The sequence below is a fragment of the Sorex fumeus genome, unplaced genomic scaffold (genome assembly GCF_029834395.1).
Source record: "Sorex fumeus unplaced genomic scaffold, SorFum_2.1 ptg000265l, whole genome shotgun sequence".
NCBI classification, from domain to species: Eukaryota; Metazoa; Chordata; class Mammalia; order Eulipotyphla; family Soricidae; genus Sorex; species Sorex fumeus.
In genome coordinates this window covers 9,950,759-9,972,838 of record NW_026606322.1, presented here as the reverse complement: position 1 = coordinate 9,972,838, position 22,080 = coordinate 9,950,759, and the positions used below count along the sequence as shown (strand labels likewise).

Below are 22,080 nucleotides of genomic sequence, written 5' to 3'. Positions count from 1 at the left end.
CACCCCCCCATCAGACATGCTGAAAAAGCGTTGTGAAATGATTTGCTTTCTACAGCTGGGTTCAGGAATTAAATGTTGTTGTGCGGCCGCAATAGCGGCCGCGCGGTTTTGGATTTCTGCTATTTTACTTATTAACCCTGGAAGTATTTCTACTAAAAGTTAGATAATTAAGAGATTGGTTTCTGTGTTCTGGAGTGCTCTGTGCTGGAGAGCCACTCGTGGGGGGCAACTGGTGACCTTGGTAGGGCGTGAAGGACGGGCCGGAATGCCCCCCTTCCCATGAGGTTTTTGTCGCCTCCAACCACCGGTTCATACCTGCTGTCCACAAGGCTCCCATGCGGCCGCCATCTTTCTTTCCAGAGAGGAGAGGGCGAATAGGGCAACACCCTTTCCCCTCCGGGCATCTCCTAGGCTTTAAAAAAAATTTTTTTTTTTTATTTTGGGTCACACCTGGGGATGCTTAGGGGACCACATGGTGTGCCAGGGATTGAAGCCAGGTTGGCTGTGTGAGTCCCTCTCCAAACCTATTATACCCTATGTGACATTCCTAAAAGACTCATCTCCATTAGAAAGCTCCAGGATCGCTTATTTCCACGGAGTTTCTAAAGCACACCAAGCCTTTCTTTAACTCAGCTCACAAAGCCATATTCCCTCTGTCTGGGGTGATCTTCTTTCATCACTGCCTGCTTACTACCTCTTATTATTCAGGTCCAAACTCAAATAACTTATCACTACCTGATAATTTTTTTTTTTTTTTTTGCATTCTGGGTCACACCTGGCGATGCACAGGGTTACTCCCAGCTTTGCAGGAATTACTCCTAGCAGTGCTCAGGGGATCATATGGGATGCTGAGAATCGAACCCTGGTTGGCTGCGTGCAAGGAAAATGCCCTATCCTCTGTACTATCACTCCAGCCCTACCTGATAATTTTTAATTTTTTTCTTTATACCTAGAATAGAATCTATATTTATGAAAATAAAGGACTTCATTATTGTTCAAAATCTGTTCTTTAAGTGTCTAAAACAGTACTTCACCCAGCATAATAAGATATATACACACACATATGTAATATGTATACATTTTATATATGTGTGTGATGTTTGTGGTATTAAATGAAAAAATAAAAATAAACTGTAAAGGCCCTCCCGTTGTTCATCGATTTGCTCGAGCGGGCCCAGTAACGTCTCCATTGGAGACTTTGTTGTTACTGTGTCTGGCATATCGAATACGTCACGGGTAGCTTGCCAGGCTCTGCCGTGCAGGCGAGATACTCTCGGTAGCTTGTCGGGCTCTCCGAGAGGGGCGGAGGAATCGAACTCAGGTCGGCCATGTTGGCTGCATGCAAGGCAAACGCCCTACCACTGGAAATATAATCCAGGTGGAAGCTGGCTTCCAGAGTGTGGCACTCTGAATTCCTTCCCTTCTCAGTTGTGAGACTTGTTGTTACTGGTTTTTTGGCATATTGAATACGTCACAGGTAGCTTGCCAGACTTTGCCGTGCGGGCGAGATGCTCTCAGTAGCTCGCTGGGCACTCCAAGAGGGGCGGAGGAATCGAACTCGGGTCGGCCAGGTTGGCTGCGTGCAAGGCAAAAGCCCTACCCGCTGTGCCCAATGTTGGGACTAACTCAAAGTAAATAAGCTTCATGGTAGTAGAGAGAAATAAATTTTAAGAATAAGAAAAGCTCTGTAGAAGCTCATGTTTTCTCTTGATCGTGTACTTCTCTTTTTTTCTCTCATACATATCTTTAAGTAAATTTCTTTTAATAAAAACTATTTTACCTCAGGACTGGAGAGATAGTTTAGCAGGTAGGGCACTTGCCTTGAATATGACCAACCCAGGATCAATCCCTGGCACCACACATGTTCCCTTGGACCCTGCAAGGTACGATCCCTGAGCACAGGACAAGGAGTAAGTCCTAAGAACTGCAGAGTGTGGTCCCACTGCCTCCCCAGACTCCCCCAAAATTATGCTTCACTGAGAAAAAAAATAAGAGTAAGGAAAGTTTTCATTCTGTAATTTGAAACGTATAGGGAATTAAAAAAAATCATTTCTCTCACCTTCTGCATAGATTTCATCATGATCCTCCATTTGTTCAGATACTTCCAGATCTATAATTTGGTCCAAAAGTCTTTTAGATATATCTGAATTTCCAGAAGAAAAAACTTTGGAAACAGCAAGTTCTGAGGCTTTTTCCACTTTCTTCAATATAATAGAAATAAAAATCCATTAATGTAAAAACTTTGTTTAGTATTATAGAATTCATCTTCTTCAAACTTTACTTTTCTGCCAACTATTAAAATATTTTCATTTTTCCATTTTAGAAAGAACTCTTGAAGCTTAAAGATTAATACCAAATAATCTTTTTATTTATACACACACTGTCACTGTCCTTCCATTGTTCATCGATTTGCTTGAGCAGGCCCAGTAACGTCTCCAATTTTTTTTTTTTGAGACTTGTTTGGCATATTGAATACATCACAGGTAGCTTACCAGGCTTTGCTGTGCAGGTGAGATACTCTCGGTAGCTTGCCAGGCTCTCCGAGAGGAGTGGAGGAATTGAACCTGGCTCAGTCGGGCTGACGGCATGCAAGGCAAACACGCTACCCGCTGTGCTATCACTCCAGCCCATTTATACACAATTAAAATAATAAACCTAGTTTCTACACCACCAAACCTTTGATATGAGTATGAATCAAAGGCAGAGTAGCTACACATTCCTAAATTATCATTCCTGAATGGGACTACCAATCATGTATGAGGCAAATTCTAGGTTCAGCAAAATTCGAATAGTCAATATCCCATAGCCATGTAAACTCACTGGACCAGCGTTACAGATTCAAGGCTAATCTCAGAAGAGATAGAAGCCAAGCTGCAAAAATTCAGGGGTACACAGGTCTTACGGATGATAACTCTGGGGTACCCTCACCTGAATCCCACCCTGCCCAAGCCTTGGCAGCCACACCCACACCTCACATCTGCCACCATGCCAATGGCCTGACTCCACTGCTTCACAGCTAACCCTTGCAGAGATGCCAAACTAAAAAAAAATTTCCAAGTACACCGGAAACGTTCAGGCTGAGAACTCTGGGGTCTTCTCGGAGTCGGGGCAGGCAGCAATTCCAGAAGCCCCAGTAGCCATACCCACAGCCCACAGCCCCTGGCATGTAAGCTTGGCCTCGTTGGACTGATCACCTCCAAATCCCACAATGCTGACAGCCTGGTAGGAGCACACCAGATGAGACATGAAAGTAACAAAGAAGCCAACTATGGGCAGCAAACAAAAACAGTAATACAGAATGGTCAACTAGCAAGAAACAGCTTAGTTATCCCTCAGGCAAGGACTTAATGACCCTCTGGGGAGATAGAACAATTTTCACAAATTTTCCTTTCCAGAGTATTTTTCGATAATTGCATTAGTTATTACAAGTCACACAAAATAATTTTGTGCCTGCCAAGCGGCACAAAACTGAGAGGTGGAAACAATGGCCACACCAAGGGCAGGGTTGGTGATGACACACTGAATGACCCTAACAACTCTATTTTGAAAAGTTTTGTAAACCACAGTGTTTAAATAAAGTAAAAGATAAATTTTTAAAAATTGGGATCGTCATTAAAATGTGGTCATCTGGGATAGTTTGGCTCAATGTTGAAATAGTAGTTAAAAAAAATAAAAAGGCCAAACTCAAGAGGATTGGGGAAGGAAAAGTAAGCATCTTGGCATTTTGCTTAATCTACATGGCCTGAAAAGAATTTACTCCTTTCCTGCGTGCTGTTTTTCCACTCTCAAAGTTGTGAAAATTCCATTCTTGTAGTTCCTCAGGGCAAAAACTTTTCTTCTGAAATCTGTTTCTCTCTCCTACAGTCTATCAGCAAATCTGCTGGCTCTATATTCAGAATATATCTAGACTCTGACCCCTCCATGTCACCTTATACTGCTATTCCAACACACCACAATTTCCTGACGGGTTTTATATAATAGCCTCTCATCATGGCAGCCAAAAGACCCCATAAAAATGAAAGTCTTATCATTTAAAAGCTCTGGCCAAACCCTCCAATGGTCCCTGTGTCACTGAAAATAAAGACCAAAGTCCTGGGGTTGGAGAGAAAGTAAAGTGGTTAATGCATTTGCCTATACACAGCTGATTCTGATTCAATCTCTAGGATCACATATGCCAGGAGTGATCCCTGGACACAGGACCTGGAGGAGGCCCTGCACATAGCCAGTCTGCAAGTGTAGGAAGGTTGAAAACCACTGGTCTTGTGCCTCGGTTGTAACCGCTGATCTGTGGGGTAGTATATACAGGGCAGATTCTGTTCGTCAGGTATTAAAAGGTGTAAGAATGCAGTTTTGAGGGGCTGAAGAGAGAGTTCAGTGGGGAGGGCGCTTGCCTTGCATGTGCCTGACTCAGGTTTAATCCCTGGAATCCCATGTGGTCTGGAGAGCACTACCAGGAGTAATTCCTGAGTGCAGAGTTATAAGTAAGCCCTGAGCATCACTGGATGTGGCCCCAAAACAAAAAGAAGAAAAGAATGCTGTTTTGAGATCATTCACAATAGGGAGACCGCTTTATCTCTGCCTCTTGCCACCATTCACTTTCTTGCACTCACACTGACTGTGCTGTTCACTTTTCAAATAGCCTAGGGTGTGTCTACCTCTGGAACTTTGTGTCTCCTTGTCTATGGGACTGCTCAGCCTCCACACTTCCATGTGATATGGGCCACCATGCATTGCTGGGGATTGAACCTAAGTCTGAGTGCAATGCAAGCTCTCCAGTCCTTTGACCTAGTACCCTCACACACCAGTTTTATTTTTTCACAGCACTTGATCACTTGACTTCCCATTAATCGTCGATTTGCTCGAGCAGGCGCCAGTAACGTCTCCATTTGTCCCTGTCGCATGCTAGTGTAGCCCAATGGTGTCTGTTTGCTCTAGGGACACGAAGAGCCTCAAACCGATCGTTCATGATCTTGATGAAGAAGTCTGACCATCTGGTAGGTGGGCGGCCACGCGGTCTTTTGACATCCCGTGGCATCCAGTGGGTAATGGCTCTAGTCCAGCGGTCATCTCTACATCTCATTACGTGACCAGCCCATCTGATTTTTGACACCTTGGCAAACGAGACACAGCACACCCACTAACAAACAAACATGATACCTAAGCTAACCTTAATGAGAGAATTTTCTAGACACAGCAGTGAATCCTGGAAGACAGCAGTTCACCAGAGATCACTCTGGATCCCATGCCAAGCCGATTTCACTGGGACACCTCAGATGGAGCTGGTGTCCCCTCTCAGCCCACTCTAGATGAACCCGCGGTGGCCACAAACTTTCAGAATTAAAACCAAGGTACGCGGAAACAGGGTCTGAAGATGCCAGGCCACTTGGCAGCAGAGATAGTTCGTCATTTCCCGTCTCCCTGTCTGCCCACTCAGGGTCCCGGCTGCCCTGCCCATGAACTGCCTCTGGGCCATATTTAAGCGTGCCACAGGACTTGATCCAGAAACTTATAAACGAATCTCAAAATGGACTAGCTCTCTACAAAGATGTCTCTAGACCCCAATCATTTACATATTTAAAATTCCAGGACCTCTCATGAAATTTATAATAAGCAACAGAAAATAAATTATTTATAATCTGTCTGTGGCAGTCAGGCTTTAATGGTGGTGGGAAAATTTGAAATACTGGTGATGAGAAGGTATAATGGGCAATGGTGGTGGGATTGGTGTTGAATTATTGAATGTAACCAACTAATGTGAACAACCTTATGAAAATAAAATTTTTAAAAAAGGAAGAAAACTAGGGCATTTCCCAAAGCTAGCCTCCATGGTGTCAGATCTACTTGAGTGTCTTCTAAGTCAGGCATTTTGCAGAAGCCACTTTGTCTTCCTTGGTCAATGTATGCCAGCACTCTTAACCACAAGCCTCAATTACACCCTTACTTCTCCTATCACCTTTAAACAAAGACTCATTCTCCAATGGTTTAAACTCTGCAGGAACTATATGAGACCTGTGTACTGTTTTATGTCCAGCAATCAACATAATGGCCCTGTAGTAGGTACTTAATTAGATACTGATACTGGCCATATGAATAAAATGAATAAATGAATACTACAGCTGGCTTGAAATCTCTTTTAGTGTTCATAAAGCTTGCAGTCAAAATATAAGCAGGCAAGGGGCTATATCGATAGTACAGCGGTAGGGAGTTTGCCCTGCACACAGCTGACCCGGGTTGGATTCCCAGAATCCTGTATGGTCCCCTGAGCACCGCCAGGAGTAATTCCTGAATGCAGAACCAGGAATAACCCCTGAGCATCACCGGGTGTGACCCAAAAAGCAATACACACACACACACACACACACACACACACACATATATGTATATATATGTATATATATATACATATCGGCAGGCACAGGGCTAGAGCGATAGCACAGTGGGTAGGGCGTTTGCCTAGCAAGCGGCCAACATGGCCGACCCGAGTTCGATTCCTCTGCCCCTCTCGGAGAGCCCGGCAAGCTACCGAGAGTATCTCGCCCGCACGGCAAAGCCTGGCAAGCTCCCCGTGATGTATTCGATACGCCAAACACAGTAACAACAAGTCTCATGATGGAGATGTTACTGGGACCCGCTCGAGCAAATTGATAAATAACGGGAGGACCGTGACATAGGCAGGAAAAAGAGTATTTCCCCAGAAAAAAGCTGCACATTTTGAAACATGTCGGTCAAAAATTAATTGGCAAGTTGCCAAATTAACACTCCAAGGATGAAACTGAAGTGTTTTAATGGTACTTCTAATTTAAATGGTACTTGTACTCAAAAATATACATCTCAGAGCTAGGAAAGATCTCAGGGATTTTTCTAACACAAACCATCCCCACCCCACTGAATGTTCAGTCAGTCTTCATCAGCCTTAAGTGATCATTTAGAATCTACTTGATTACTTTAATGATAGAAAACACACCTCTTTATTAGAACCCCCACTCCATATTTGGACTGCTCTAGTCCGCATAAAAGTTTTAGCATCATCGTTTCCTCCATGTGTATTTTAAATATAACTACATTATTATTATTACTGCAATATCTGAGGAAAGCCACAAAATCCTCTACTAAGATTTTTCTTCCCCTGCACCTTTAATATTCTTCATATGATACTAATGGCACTCGAAAGGCCATGTCTACATCTGTTTTCTTATCATTCATACTTTCATAAGCAATAAAAATATGGTAAAAGGCTAAAAAGTATAAAATGAAAGCAAAATATACAGTCATTGGAATAAAAATAGCAAAATAAGTATACAGTAGAGGTCTAGTAATATTTTTTTTCCATTTCATTGTGCCTGACTTTTTTTTTTTTTGCTTTTTGGGTCACACCAGGCGTTGCACAGGGGTTACTCCTGGCTCATGAACTCAGGAATTACTCCTGGTGGTGCTCAGGGGACCATATGGGATGCTGTGAATTGAAACTGGGTCGGCTGCGTGTACGTCAAACACCTTACCCACTGTGCTATTGCTCCAGCCCCTTGTGCCTGACTCTTAATTATCTTCTATTACTAATTGTGAAATATCCTTACCTTCATCCAGTGTTCCACATTGTCAGGATCAAAGGCAATCTACAGATAATACATGCAGAATATTAATACAAGATAAATACAAGCAACATCTCTAGCAACTTTACCACTGTATTACTTTTGGGTTTGGGGCCACACCCAGCTATGCTCAGGGTTTACTTCTGAATCTGTGTTTAGGGATCACTCCTGGTGGGGTTTTGGGGCGGGGGGATATGTATATGTGATGCCAGAGGCTGAACTCGTGTCAGGTGCATGCAAGGTAAGCACCTTCCCTGCTGTACTATCTCTTCAGCCCTGAATATTAATCTTTCTCTACGACTAAAGTAAACGGGAAAGTATCCTCTACTCTTTCCTCAAAGAATTTATTTAGAAAATTCCGCAACAGCAGCACATAAGAGTGATGGTAGCAAAAAGAAACATGAAGTCTTCTATGGGACACCTTCTGACTGCTTTATTGTTTTGCTTGAGCCCACTCAGAATCCTGTTTTAATTGACAAGAGATAAAATGAGCCAGGACATTTAAAAAAAAAAAAAAGCTCTCCATGATTAAGACCCAAGTCAAAAAATGCTAGATAAACTAACCCTTATGAAAAACAATGAAGGATTGGGAAGAGTGTTCAACTGGTTCAGTGCATGCTTTGCTTATTGGAGGCCTAGGTTCAATCTCAGGCACTGCACGGATCCCATGGAGTCAGGAATAGTCCATAAAAACTTCCAAATGTGGTCCCAGAGCCAAAGCAAACCAAAGTAGTACTGTCCTCCCATTGTTCATAGATTTGCTCCAGCGGGCACCAGTAACGTCTCCATTGTGAGACTTGTTATGTTTTTGGCATATCGAATACACCAAGTATCTCTGCCGTGTGGGCAGGATACTCTCAGTAGCTTGCCAGGCTCTCAGAGAGGGACGGAGGAACAGAACCCAGGTCGGCCGTGTGCAAGGCAAAAGCCCTACCCACTGTGCTATTGCTACAGCCCAAACCAAAACAAAACACAAACACATACATAAATTAAAATAAACACAGATTCATCTGATTACTTAAATGCCACGAAGATAAACCTGCTTAGGGAAAGGTGTACTCCTCTAAGTTCCTCTTTTCTCAAACAGCCTGTAGCAAAAAGCATCCTGGAGCAAGGATTTTTTTTTTAATGTAATAAGAATTAGCAGGGTCTGGAGAGAAAGTACAGTGGATCGTGCACTTGTGATCGACCCAGATTCTATTCCTGGTACCCATATCATCTCCTGAGCACTTCCAAGAGTGATCCCTGAGCACACAGCCAGGTATAAGGCCTGAGTATTATGGATGTGGCCCAAATGGAGGGAAAAAGTTAGGGGGTGGGTAAAAGATAATCAATCTTATTTGTTTTGCAAAGGAAAGACTTAGTAGAAATCACATCTCTTTACTCTGAGATACTAATCTAAATTAGACATCAGATCAATAAGACATCTTCTTTCTTCACTCTCTATATCATAAGCTTGCATAATTTCTTCTGCCAGCTAGCAAATAGAGGCATTTGCTTTGCTAATAATTTAGGTACTTATTATATTATTTTAAAATAAGGGAATATCTAAACTGGCATAATGACACATGGAGGAGGGAAAGGTGTAACATGTTAACTTACATAACACTTCACCTTCAAAGTCCCTTTCAAATACCTAATTAATGCAGAAGTTCAGCTGAATAATTTTGTGAATAATTTTGTCGCCAGAACAAAGAAAGAGCAGAGCCAATTAAAACACAGCTGAACTTCAAAAAAGCGCATGTTTCTACCAGTTTATCCTTTAAGCAGGAACAATGAGCTCTAACAGCAAATATTCTTTCTTTCTGGAGTCCAAGAAATTGTCCCCCATTTTTACTTCGTCCTCAAGTCTATAACTAGAACCTATTTTCGTCCCAATTCATTATGGGTCTGGTTCATTACAAGAGAAGCAGTCTCCACCCAAACCTCTGTAATGCTCCTGCAGGCAACCCTCAGAATCTGGGTTAGTTGGTATATTTAGAATAAACTGCAGGCACAAATGCCTAGGGCCCTCTCGAAGGTCACATGTCTTTAAGACAATTTTTTAAGGAAGTGGGTCTTCACAGTGCAAACAGCTAGTGAACCGGCTCTGGAATAGACAAAGCTGAGAAGCGCCTCCATTTCAGTATTCTTATTTACAGTGAAAACATTAAGCTTTCTGTTTAAAAAAAAAGGTAGTGGGTGGCGAGCTCTGTTCTTGCATCTATCATTTCCACATTTCAAGTTTAAAACTGGGAAATCAGTTTTCCAGGTTCTGGGCTGTTACTGTATCAATGGAGAAAGCAAATTATAGGTTCCATTTCTGAATAGGAGGAGAGACTGAAAAATTCAAGTGAATCAGTCGGTAGCGATAGTCAATCAATACCCACTTCCAAGTCTGAGTTCACTTTTACGTAAACCTTAGAAGGGGAGGAGGGTTTTGAGGTAGAGAATTGAAGCGCGTCCCTTTCCAATCAGTCACAGGAAGTTGGTTATACTTTGCAAATTATTATTATTTATTGTTATTTTAAGTAGGGCATGAAAGAATGTGCGGGAAGTTCTTGAAAATTGTGGCTCTGGGAAGTGGGAGGAGTTGGCCGATTCTGTGACTCCGGGTGGGCACTCGCCAGACTTTCTGGGCTTTGAGAAATGCATGACACGGCAACTAACGGCTCCTCCGTGAGGCTGCCCACCAAAGCCGTGGGACCCCAGACCCCAAAGGTCCTGGGCTCTCAAACTCCGGGCGACGCTGGCGCCTGGGAGAGGCCAGGGTCGGGGAGGGTCAGGTCAGGATGCTCCAAGGAAAGGGAGGGAGGCAGGCAGGCGGGGCCAGGCTCGCGTCCCCAGAGCTCCCGGCTGGGATTGATCACCTGGGGCTTTGGCTTCCTCGCAAACTGCCTCCAGCGATTCAGCTCCGTCCTCTTCCTCGAGGAGGAACCTTCCTGAGAGGCCAGCAGCATTGTGCAGGTTCCGGCCGGGCCGTGGGCCAGATCGCCCACAGCGCTTCTTCTGCATCGGCGGCAGGCACGGCTCCTTGGGACTTGTAGTTCTCGCTCCCTGCGCGGCAGGCGGGGGAAGGTGCTGTGGAACTACGATTCCCAGGAGGCTTTGCGGAGGCCAGACGCGTGCCTTCGGTTGCCTTTGGCAACGACCGCGGCCCGGAAGCCTCGCGGCCGCCGTAGCGGACCTTGGCCGTCCAGCCCCCGTCTTGCGGCGCGTGGTTATGACGCGCGCTCTCCTGATTGGCTCGGGGGCGGAGGCGGGGCTTTGGGGCGCCGCCGAGGCTCTAGGTTGCACACGTGTGAGCGGGAATTCAAGGAGTTGGGAGGTGCTCTAGGACCCCCCCAAAGTTGGGAAACTTGCAGGTAGGTGTTCCCTTTTCTGAAGGTGTGTTAGCCGCTCCGGGCGGGTGGAGAGAGTCGCGCCCGCACACTTCCTGATTGTGTTGCAGTGTTGGACCCCTGCCCTGTAGCTCCTTCCTCTTGGCATCTCTTGGTTTCTGCCTTCCAGATAATGTGAGCTTGACCACGTCTCTGAGATGTCAGGGAGACCCTAAAAGTCGGCCTCTGTCCCAAAGGTCAGGGACTCTGCGGGAGGTTCCCTGGGCTGGTGGGCATGGTCTGAAACCCCAGACCCAAACCCCGGAGGTGGCTCACGCGTTGCAAAGAGATCTATTAGTCAAGGTAGAACCTAGACGTTCCCGGGGACAGTCGGCCCTGGAACCCATCGGGGTTCGAAAGGCAGAGCAGAACTTGGGAACTGGAATTTGAACCCAGCTTCTTTTGTGATCGTGGGACCTTGGGGAACTTGTTTAAGTTACTGTGGTTCCTGCCTTTACTCACGAGTCAAAGGGAGACCTTAATGCTCTGATACTGTAATCACGGTCAGGAAATGCAAACGATTTCAGGGGGGGCGAGAAACGAAATCTGGGAAGCCAGTGCTTCAGGTTATTGCCGAGATCATAGGACCGGCGTTGTAACCTGGTGTCCATCAGAAGGGCGATGGTTGAATAAATCTATTCATTCAAACTATGGATGATCAAGAAGTAGTTATTCTTAAATACTATTTTTCTTTGAAGGAGAGACATAATTGGCTTTACGGTTCTTCAAGGAAAGATACTCATTTTGTCTTAAGAGGAAAAGCAAATTATAGAGAACTGCATCCTTATGGAATTTCTGCTTTTACGTAATCTTTTTTTTTTGGGGGGGGGGAGTAGGGGGTTCTGGGTCACACTTTGGCACTGCCCAGGGACTTCTCCTTGGCATGGTGCTCTGATGCCAAGTGCTGGGTTGAATCCTGGTGCTGCTGCATGAGCTGCAGCCTTCTCAGCTGCCCGTTGGCCCTATGTATGTGTTGTACTAATGAAAAACTTTCCTCCCATAAACAGATATGTTTAACTTTGTATAGGGGTATAGGTTGTACACACTGGGAAAGATAGATAGTGTCAGAGGCCCCTGTCTGGGAAGAAATAAAAAGTAAGATCTCTAAGAACACTACAGCAAAATGGAAAATGTGAGTATACAATGTTGCCTTAACATTATAGTTAATATGTAAACTACTGTTACTTACCAGGAATTGAATTAACTAACTGTAGGAAAGCAGATTATCATATGTTCCTAAGAGGTTTTGATTGCTGATCCCATATAATTTATTAGTAAGCTGAAAAAATGAAAGTGTGGACTTGATGAGAAAAGATAATAATAAAATCGAAGTCATTATAGAAACCTAAACTATTTTTTTCCTTTTTGGCATTTTGGGTCACGCCCAGCAGTAATCACTGTCACTGTCACACCCAGCAGTAATCACTGTTATCCAGTTGTTCATTGATTTCCTCGAGCTGGCACAAGTAACATCCCCTTTTGTCCTAGCCCTGAGATTTTAGCAAGTGCCACATTGGAAGCTCTTTCAGGGTCAAGGGAATGGTAGCCATCATTGTTACTGGGTTTTGGCATATCACATATGCCACAGGGAGCTTGCCAGACTTTGCCATGCAGGCAGGATACTCTTGGGAGCCTGCTGGATTCTCCGTGAGTGAGAACTAGACAATAAGAGGTCTCATTCACGGCCGCGCACTTCCAGGAGCTTGGTTTTATAGTCTCTGGGTCTTGGCCCTTGATGGGATTACACAGCCCCGGGTCAGTTGGAGGGTGTAATGCTTAGCTACTGGAAGATGGGGGATCTGGGTGGAGGAGACCCAGTCCCTATCTGAACAGGCTTGGAGATCTCAGCCCCGGGTCCTACATACCTGGGTTCCTCTCCTGGTTCTTTCATGCCTGAGGCTTGTCCGAGTGTGTGAAGAGTGGTCTTAAGCATGACTGTGACTGGTTCTGGAAGTCTTCAGCTGCCGGGGCTCTGCTCAGGGCAGGGAGGGATCCTCAACCTGCCCCCCTCCAAGGGGCCCCAGTGAGGACAGCCAGGCACGGGGGCAGGAGATTCTGCGTTCTCTTCCAGGAGCTTGGATTTATAGTCTCTGGGTAATCCTGAATATTATATCCTCACTCTGCACTTAGAAATTACTCCTGGCGTTGTTTAGGAGACCATATAGGATGCTGGTGATTGAATCTGGGTTGGTTGCATGCAAGGCAAACACCCTAACTGCTTTGCTATCACTCCAGTCTCTAAGTGTGATTACCCTGTGAAGATTCTTTATACCTTGTTTATGTATTTAATTTTAAAAATAGAGGGTGTACCTTTTTGTCAACTATATTGCATAATGTCCAATTCATGAATCACTCACGATCACGATCACGACCATCCTGTTATTTGTCGGTTGCCTCGAGCAGGCCCTAGTAACGTCTCCTTCGTCCTAGCCCTGAGAATTTTTAAAGAGTACCATATTCAAGGCTCTTTCAGAGTTAGGAGAATGAGACCCATCATTGTTACTGGTATTTGGCATATTGGGTACGCCGCGGGGAGTTTGCCAGACTCTGCTGTGTGGGCAGGTTACATTCGGTAGCCTGCCAGGTTGTCCATGAATCACTAAAGCCAATAAAATCTTAGTATCAAAAAACAACTAGGATATAAATTTAAACTGGCAGGAGGGTGGCGGGCAGAGAGATAATTAAGTGGGTAGGAAACTTGCCTTTCATGGGCCTACCTTGGTTCCATCCACAGAACCCCGTTTAGTCCCCCACAGTCCCACCAGGAGAGATCCCTGAGCACAGAGCTAGGAGCAAGCCCTTAGCACCACCAGGTATGATCCCTTCACCCTGCCCCCAAAATTAAACTTTTCTTGGATGAGGGTGTGCTTGTAAGTGGTGTTCGGGACCACTGGTGGCTCTTCCCAGCAGTTCTCAGCCAGCTGAACTGTCGGTTCGAGGCAAGGGTCTTGTGGTATACGGGGGATTACCCAGTTAAACAGAAAAACTCTCATTGGGTCATGCAGAAAATTATTCTTATTTCTATAGTTGTATTGACTTTTATTTCAGTATATGAATCAAGTGCAACATTATCATTTCTAAACAGATTTTTAACTAATACATGTGAGGCTTATTTGGCAGCATCTTTAACAGTGGTGGAATCTTGTATGTATGTATGTATGTATGTATGTATGTATTTGCCTCTTTCGCACCACAGCCAGCAGTGCTCAAGGCTTGCACTCAGGAATTACTCCTGGTGGTGTTCTGGAGACCGTATGGGGCGCCAGAGCTCAAACCATGTCAGCTGTGCACAAGGCAAACGCCTTTACCCCTATACCGTCACTCCAGTGCACATGATGGTGTGCTTTAAAGAATGCTATAGTATAAAGCGTAAGACGACAGGATATACAGGATATAACTTTGAGACTGTGATAATTTATCTCCTATGAAAAATGGGCCAAGTTCAATTGGTAGTAATTCCGGAATATACAGAATTTGTAGATACAGTAGTGAAATATTACACTGTCACTGTCACTGTCCTCCCGTTGTCCATCGATTTGCTCAAGCTGGCCCAGTAACGTCTCCATTGTTACACTTGTTACTGTGTTTGGCATACCAAATACATCACAGGTAGCTTGCCAGGCTTTGCCATGGGAGCAAGTTACTCTCAGTCGCTTGCCGGGCTCTCTGAGAGGGGCGGAGGAATTGAACCTGGGTCGACCGGGTCGGCTGCATGCAAGGCAAATGCCCTACCTGCTGTGCTATCGCTCCAGCCCAAAATGTGGTATGTTCATTGTCATGTTATACATTATATGCCGTCCTTGGCTACCTAGGTTTGTAGGACATTTTAGGAAATGAAATTCAGGGGCTGAAATGGGTAGGGCACTTATCCTCATGCAGCAGATCCCTGGTGATGTGATACTGGTTTGATGACCAGTATCATATCTGGTTCCCCAAATACTACTCGGATTGGTCCCTGAGCATAGAGTCAGGAGTAAGCCCAGAGTACTCCTGGGTGTGTACTTTCCAATTTCTCTTTTCACAAAAAGAAATAAAATTTAGGATTTATAATGAATAATCAGGAAATTGATCGATAATACTTTGATTCTTTTCTCCTTATGTATCTGTGGGAGTCAGGAAATGTATTATTTTTTCCTTTGAACATTTTTCTTTTCCCAGTTATAAGCTATTGTACTCGATAACTTATGAATCACATATATGTACTGTGTTGTTTCTCTTAAACCATCTGGGAACAAATTAGAAAATAATCTCTCCTCTTAGAAATTGTTTTAATGCTTTTCTTTTTTTCTCTTTTAAAATTAGGACCTAAAGGAGTCTATTAAGATGAAGTTGAATCTTACCAAGGTAGTTAATGGCTGTCGCCTGGGAAAAATTAAAAACCTCGGCAAAGCAGGGGACCTCACCGTGGACTTTCCAGGCTGCCTCCTGTACACCAGGACGGGCTCGGCCCCACACCTGACCCATCACACTCTGCATCGCATTCATGGTCTCCCAGCCATGACGCAGCTTACTCTGTCCTCCCTGTGAGTACTACACTCGGTCACTTCCAGCAGCAGCCTGAGATGTTACTTTCCCTAGTAGGGTGGAGTGGTTTTTTTTTTTTCTTTTTGGGTCACACCTGGCGGTACACAGGGTTACTTCTGACTCTGCACTCAGGAATTACTCCTGGCGGTGCTCAGGGCACCATATGGGATGCTGGGAATTGAACCCGGGTCGGCTCCGTGCAAGGCAAACGCCCTACCCGCTGTGCTATCGCTCCAGCCCCTAATAAGGTGGAGTTTTTAAAAGATGTTATTTTTGCTCCTATATATAAAATGTTAGGTTTTAATAAAGTTTTAATAAAGAAGAGATATTTAAGGTACTATATATCATTGGGCCTTAATCTGGAAACCACAGGCCAGGCCTGTATGCTGGAGCTACTTGAAAGTATGATTCCATAGGGCCCTAATCGCCACGGTTGTGGGGGGCTGACAACAGGGCAGGGGTTGTTCTGTGATAATACGGCTTCGTAAACTTGACCCACTCACGAGCCCTTTGACCTGAGAAATGAGTCGTGGGTGAGCACTGGTAGAAACACCTTGGATTCTATTATGTGTTTGATTTCGAATTCACTTTGGGTTGCTATGCATTCAGAAATCTTTTACTATTGCCAGATACTTGGTAACCGCCTCCCACCCCCCATTAGATTGTACAATGAGCCACAGCTAGACTCTGATAGCTGAGCTTGGAGTCCATTGTCTAAATCTCATGCATCAGCTTCAGAATGTCTCTTTCCTTTGTGCATGTACTAGTTCTAGTTGTAACTAGTTAATATACCATTTTGTGAAAACAGAACTAATGGAGCTGGATTATTTTGTGTGGTATACATAGTAACTATTCTTAATTGAAGAACCTGCAGTGTGATCAAGAAGTGGGGAAAAGATCCATGCTGCTGTCCTTGATCTTTGTCAGTTTTTCTTCTCATGGTACCTTCTACAAATTGAAAACGTTTATTTAAGCTAATGAACCCAGCCTAGTAGATTGGGAATTTTAATAGTGATGTGTCTTGTGTTCACGTAGCTGGTATAGGAAAGGGGAAAAAGAGCTTCGGTGTAGTAGCTGTAAATTATGTTACATATTTTCTGTTTTGCTTGCAGCGCAGAACATCATGAAGTCTTGGCAGAGTATAAGGAAGGAGTTGGAAAGTTTATAGGTAAAAGTTAAACTACTTATTTGTGTGTCACGTAATTGATTAAATTTGGAGTTTGTGAGATGCTATTGATTCTTTGATTAAAGAAAAATGAACTCATTCAATAAATATTTCTTGAACATCTAAGAACCAGGCATTGGGGGTCAGAAGATGAGTAGGGGCTGGAGAGGTAGTACAGTGGATAAAGTGCTTGACTTGTACCTGATCCAAGTTCAATGCCCTGTACCTGACGTTTCCCCGAGCACCACCAGGAAAGCTGCCGGTGTGTGCCAAAACCAATAACCAAAAGAAGACGATAATAATGATGAAGAAGAAGAGGAAGAATGGGAAACAATTGCCTGGAATCAGAGCCTCTGGAATCAGAGCCTAGTTGGGAATAAGAGGAATAGATAATTCTGTCGTGTGGTGACAGCTTTGATAGGATTAGGGTCATGTATATGTATCATGACAGCGCGGGGAAGACTATATAAATTGTCGTACAGTGCATGGGAAAGGGGAGGGGGCAGAAGAAAAATTTGAGGGCCACACTTGATTGTGCCTGGAGCTTCTTCCTGGCCGTGCTGCAGGAACCATATGGGATCACGATCACGATCATCCTGTTGTTCGTCGATTGCCTCGAGCAGACACCAGTAACGTCTCCTTCCTAGCCCTGAGATTTTAAAGAGCCATATTCAGTGCTCTTCCAGGGCTAGGGGAATGAGACCCATCATTGTTACTGGCATTTGGCATATTGAGTACGACACAGGAAGTTTGCCAGACTCTGCCATGCAAGCAGGATACTTTCGGTAGCCTGCCGGGTTCTCTAAAGTAAAAACTAGATAATAAGATTTCTGGGAGCTGGGTTTTATAGTCTCTAGGTGTTGGCGGTTGATGGGACCACGTGGCGCCAGCAGCAGCTGGTGGGTGTAACGGTACCTACTGGAAGATGGGGGATCTGGGTAGAGAAGGCCCAGTCCCGATCCGAGCAGGCTTGGAGATCTCAGCCCCGGGACCTGCATGCCTGGGTTCCTCTGCCAGTTCCTTCATGCATGAGGCTTGTCCGGATGTGTGGAGAGTGGTCTCAGCATGGCTGTGGCTGGTTCTGAAGGTCTTTAGCTGCCGGGGCTCTGCTCGGGGCAGGGAGGGAAACTCAACCGTATGGGATGCCAGGGATCAAACTCAGGGTAGCTGTGTGTGAAGCAGGCTTACCTGCTACACTGTGCTTCCAGCCACTAAAGAAAGGGTTCTTGTGAAAGTAGTTAAGGGCACACTCATCTGCATCAAAAAAAAGTTGGAGCTGGCTCTGTCAGGGGGTAGGCACAGTCATATGATAGACAGGTATGGGCAGATTGCCCAGCACAGAGCAGAGACTACTAGGGAAGTTTACAAAGGGCGTAACCGAAGATCCTAACAGCCTCCTCATATTTGAGACTGAAGTGGACGGTAGAGGAAGGAGTTAATGGAAAGCTATGTCTAATATGTTAGTATCTTTTTGTTCCAGAAATTGATTTTCTATATAGGTGTGTGTGTGTGTACATTTATCGATAGGTAATGTTTAACAGTGACATCTAGAGAAACAATTCTGCCACCGACCAATTTCTTCTAGCTTTTCTCTAATATCTAGGAGTCACTAAAATGAATGAAAATCTCATTTCCATTAGTCTTTTTTTTTTTTAAGTCTTCTGAGTCTGAAGGAAACTCCATATTATCTTGTTGGTTGTCACACAGCCCTTTGATTCAGTCAGGGCATTTTACAATATCATTTTCCTTTATTTTACTTGAATTTTAATCACTTTTGATATATGCAGCAATGTAATAACATATAAATAAAACTAGCTAATATAAGCTTCCAGAGGTAATTATAAAATTGTAATTGTGGAAGTAAGATCGAAATTTTCTTTAAAAATTTTCTTTGGTGGGGCTGGAGCAATAGTACAACAGATAGGGCGTTTGCCTTGCACGTGGCTGGAGCGATAGTACAACGGGTAGGGCATTTGCCTTCTCATTGCTGCAAATACGTGGGTTTGATTCCCAGCATCCCATATGGTCCCCTGAGTAATTCCTGAGTGCAAAGCTAGGAGTAACCCCTGTGCGTCGCCGGGTGTGACCCAAAAAGAAACAAAACATTTTTTTTTTTTTGGTATTTTTTGTAATGTAATCTGTTCCCTTTTTTCTTCTGAAAAATGCAGGGTAGCGTATGAAATTTAAACACGTAGTTAACTAAATCGCTCTTGGATTTATCTTCTTTGTTTTGGCTTCATTCTTAGGCCACTTCTGGCTCTTCTCAGGGCATACTCTCAGCTCTGTGCTCAGGGGTCTCCCGGTGTGGCTCGGGGCCATGTAGTGTGGGGGATCGAACCTGGGTCTCCTCCATGCAAAGCAGGGAGTAGCCTGCTGAGCCATCTCTCCAGCCCCACGGGGCTGACAAATCCAAGAGATTCATCTTGCATCTGTGAAGGTTACTGAAAATAAGATGAATTTGCGATGTCCTACAACTTCCCTATAACTCTGCACTCGGCACCTATTATATTATATGGCTCTGTTATTAATGAGATCACCTTTGGCCCTATGATTTCATCTTTCTAGCAGCTAGTCTCTCTAAAATGAGTGTACTTGACACTAAATTTTTCAAAGCAAGTCAACATGCCATTAAACACATTCATTGTATCTCGTACTTGTAACTCCTTTGTAATAGCTCATTACGTCATTAGACATGAGCCTTTGCATTAAATTCTTCTTTTAAATTAATGGGTCTCAAAGTAATCTTTTTTTCACAGGCCTCTTGTAACTCATAAGGTCAGGTATTTACCCAGGAGTACAAATTATGCAGCTGCTCTCTGTTATAACACAGTGTAATCATTGATGGAAGCGCTTTCAAGGGTTCTTTTTTATATTCATACAGGCATGCCAGATTCGCTGTTCTACTGCTCCCTGCACGATCCGGTTAGCCCCTGCCCCTCTGGTTATGTAACAAACAAGGTGCGTCCCCAGAAGGGCCTCCGACACTGCAGCTCTGTCCCCAGCAGGCAGCGCTCATCACCTGCTGTCAAGTGCTGGACACCACCGCCGGGATGACGGCCTGTTTCTCGCCCCCTTTATCTCTTTCTATAGGAGGGTGGGTTGATTCATAGGCGGTAAAGTAGCACTGCCGGGGTATGGCGTGAAAGTAAGAAATCCATCACAGCCTTCTCATTGCCGCAAAAGAATTGGGGGTGAAGAAGGGTCAAGTGTAGTTCCCAAAAAAGAAATTGCTATGAGAGTGGAAAACAAGTCTTTTGATAACCATGCGTTATCTGCAGTTTTAACAACCTCAGGAAGAGTGGGCAAAGTTGCTGATGAGTGTTATCACATGTCGAACTATATATAGTAGAACCTCGCTAGAATACGGCAGGCTTTCAGAACAGAATTGGAAAAAGTTGGTTTCATAGCCGTAGATTTTAACCAGTAAAGAACATCATCAGAAGAACTTCCTTGAGAGCTGTCCACCTTTAAATGTAACAGTGACGCATTGCCTCTGGCGAATCTTAGCTCTATAATGCTGTCTTACAAATGCATATACTTTTCCAGCACCAGCTGTTATTTTCGTCGACAAATTTGGGGGTTGTTTCTGTGTTTCTTAGACGGGGTGGGGGCTGGACACCTAGCAATGCTCGGGGCTTATTTCTGACTCTGTGCTCAGGAATCAGGGCCCGCCCACGGTATTATCTTTCCTGCCCCAGAAGTCAAAATATTTCGACCTCAGTTAGCTACCTCATTTCTGAGGGAGAGTAAATTTATTTAGATAGTGGCCTCTGGGGCAGAAGAAGATATATAGCCTTTCTGTCAATTAAAACATTAATAATGCGTGAGACCCTGAACTTTACTTGGGGACATGAATCTTGCTGTGAACCTAGTCCAAATAGAGAATGGACTAAATGGAATAAAGCTGTCAAGAAAGGGGAAAGTATAAATTGCCCTGGAAGGTCAGATGATTGAGCCATTGATCATGCCCAGGATCATTTGAAGATGGCCACTGTGTCTTGAAGGATAAGCAAAGACAAGGGTTAAAAGGCTTTTTATGTGAAAGGAAGGATGTGATCAAAGAATCCGAGGCTGTGATGTATTGAAGAGCAGGGCTGGGAACTGGTGGGGTCAGGGGAAGTAGAAGACTGGACTAGAGAAGTACAGCCAAGAATTTTAGGAGCCGGCCTAGGTGACCACGGAAGGATCTTTGTTAGCTCTAAATTTCCTAGAGAGAGTCCCAAGAAGACTGTCCCTACCGTGTCTAGGATCATTGCATCGCCAGCATCTCTCCAGACGTAAACAAGTGCTAAGTTTAGTATTGCTTTAACATTTTGCTTCCTTTTCGTTTGCATTTTACTCCTAATGATTTCTCATCTCTTTGCTCCCTGGCAGTCTGTGTCGGTGTGGGGTGTTGGCGGCCGAGTGGAAATGACTGCATCCAAATTCATGGCCATTCAGGAGTCCCTTCAGCCTGATTGGTTCCAGTGCCTCTCGGATGGAGAAGCATCTTGCATGGAGGCACCGTCCTTAAAAAGAGCCCGAAAGTCCGTTGACCGATCACTTCTTTTTCTGGATAACTGTCTGCGTCTACAGGAAGAATCGGAGGTAAGGCCTTACCAGTCAGAGGGTTTCTCTGCATCAGTGTCCTTCTCCCACCCGCCCACTTCTCTGCTGCTTTGCTTCTAGGTCTTCTCGCTCTTTCTTTTCCCCACTGGACTGTCAGCCTCTGAGATTATGGCTTTGGGGGTCACACCCGGCATTGCACAGGGGTTACTCCTGGCTCATGCACTCAGGAATTACTCCTGGCGGTGCTCAGGGGACCCTATGGGATGCTGGGAATCGAACCCAGGTCGGCCACGTGCAAGGCAAATGACCTGCCCGCTGTGCTGTTGCTCTAGCCCCAAGCCTCTGAGTTTCTGTATTGCTCTCTTTTCATTCCTCTAATTTCTTTCCGGGCAGCCTTCCCTTGGTTGTAACTACTGAATAATTTTTAAATTGCATATGAAATCTGAATGTCTCTTCTTAGCTTCAGGATTACATAAACTGGGCTGTAGTGAGGTTCTGTGGCTAGAGTATCCCTCAAGGGCACCGTAAACCAAGGTAAGCACTCACTGTCTCCTCAGATCTTTTGTCCCTTTGGATCGCTCTCAATATTCTGTCTTAGGTTATAGCATTCTCCAAGCTCTGCAACTTGAGTCCCTCAAGGCTCCTTTTAATATTCCATCTAATATAAAATTTGTTTATTTCTCAGTATATCTGGAATTGCTCTCCCTGTTACTCTTCTTGTCGGGACTTTTAGGCAAAATGGCCTAATAATGTTTCTTTTATTTTTTTGTTTGTTTTTCGGGTCACACCTGGCGATGCACAAGGGTTTCTCCTGGCTCTGCAGTCAAGAATTGCTCCTGGCTGTGCTCAGTGAACCATATGGGATGCTGGGTATTGAGCCTGGGTCGGCCGTGTG

At 44.6% G+C, this 22,080-nt stretch overlaps 2 protein-coding genes across 3 annotated transcripts in view; one reads left to right on the top strand and one right to left on the bottom strand.

The window, feature by feature from the left end:
* Positions 1-10,584, bottom strand: part of CCDC191 (coiled-coil domain containing 191) — a 94,044-nt gene extending 83,460 nt beyond the window's left edge. The window contains exons 1-3 of the mRNA XM_056109229.1: positions 10,439-10,584; positions 7,575-7,613; positions 2,060-2,201 (exon numbers count right to left, since the gene is read on the bottom strand). Of these exons, the coding sequence (XP_055965204.1) occupies positions 2,060-2,201; positions 7,575-7,613; positions 10,439-10,528 (271 nt within the window). The 5' untranslated portion in view covers positions 10,529-10,584. The remainder of the gene's footprint in view (positions 1-2,059; positions 2,202-7,574; positions 7,614-10,438) is intronic.
* A 263-nt stretch (positions 10,585-10,847) lies between these two features.
* Positions 10,848-22,080, top strand: part of QTRT2 (queuine tRNA-ribosyltransferase accessory subunit 2) — a 36,973-nt gene continuing 25,740 nt past the window's right edge. Inside the window, exons 1-5 of one of the 2 annotated variants that reach the window (XM_056109413.1) lie at positions 10,848-10,933; positions 15,251-15,471; positions 16,585-16,640; positions 19,519-19,595; positions 21,012-21,224. In XM_056109413.1, coding sequence (XP_055965388.1) covers positions 15,272-15,471; positions 16,585-16,640; positions 19,519-19,595; positions 21,012-21,224 — 546 coding nt within the window. In that variant the 5' untranslated portion in view covers positions 10,848-10,933; positions 15,251-15,271. Of the gene's footprint in view, positions 10,934-15,250; positions 15,472-16,584; positions 16,641-19,518; positions 19,596-21,011; positions 21,225-22,080 lie in introns of those variants that run through there. The other variant, XM_056109414.1, reaches the window with a different exon arrangement.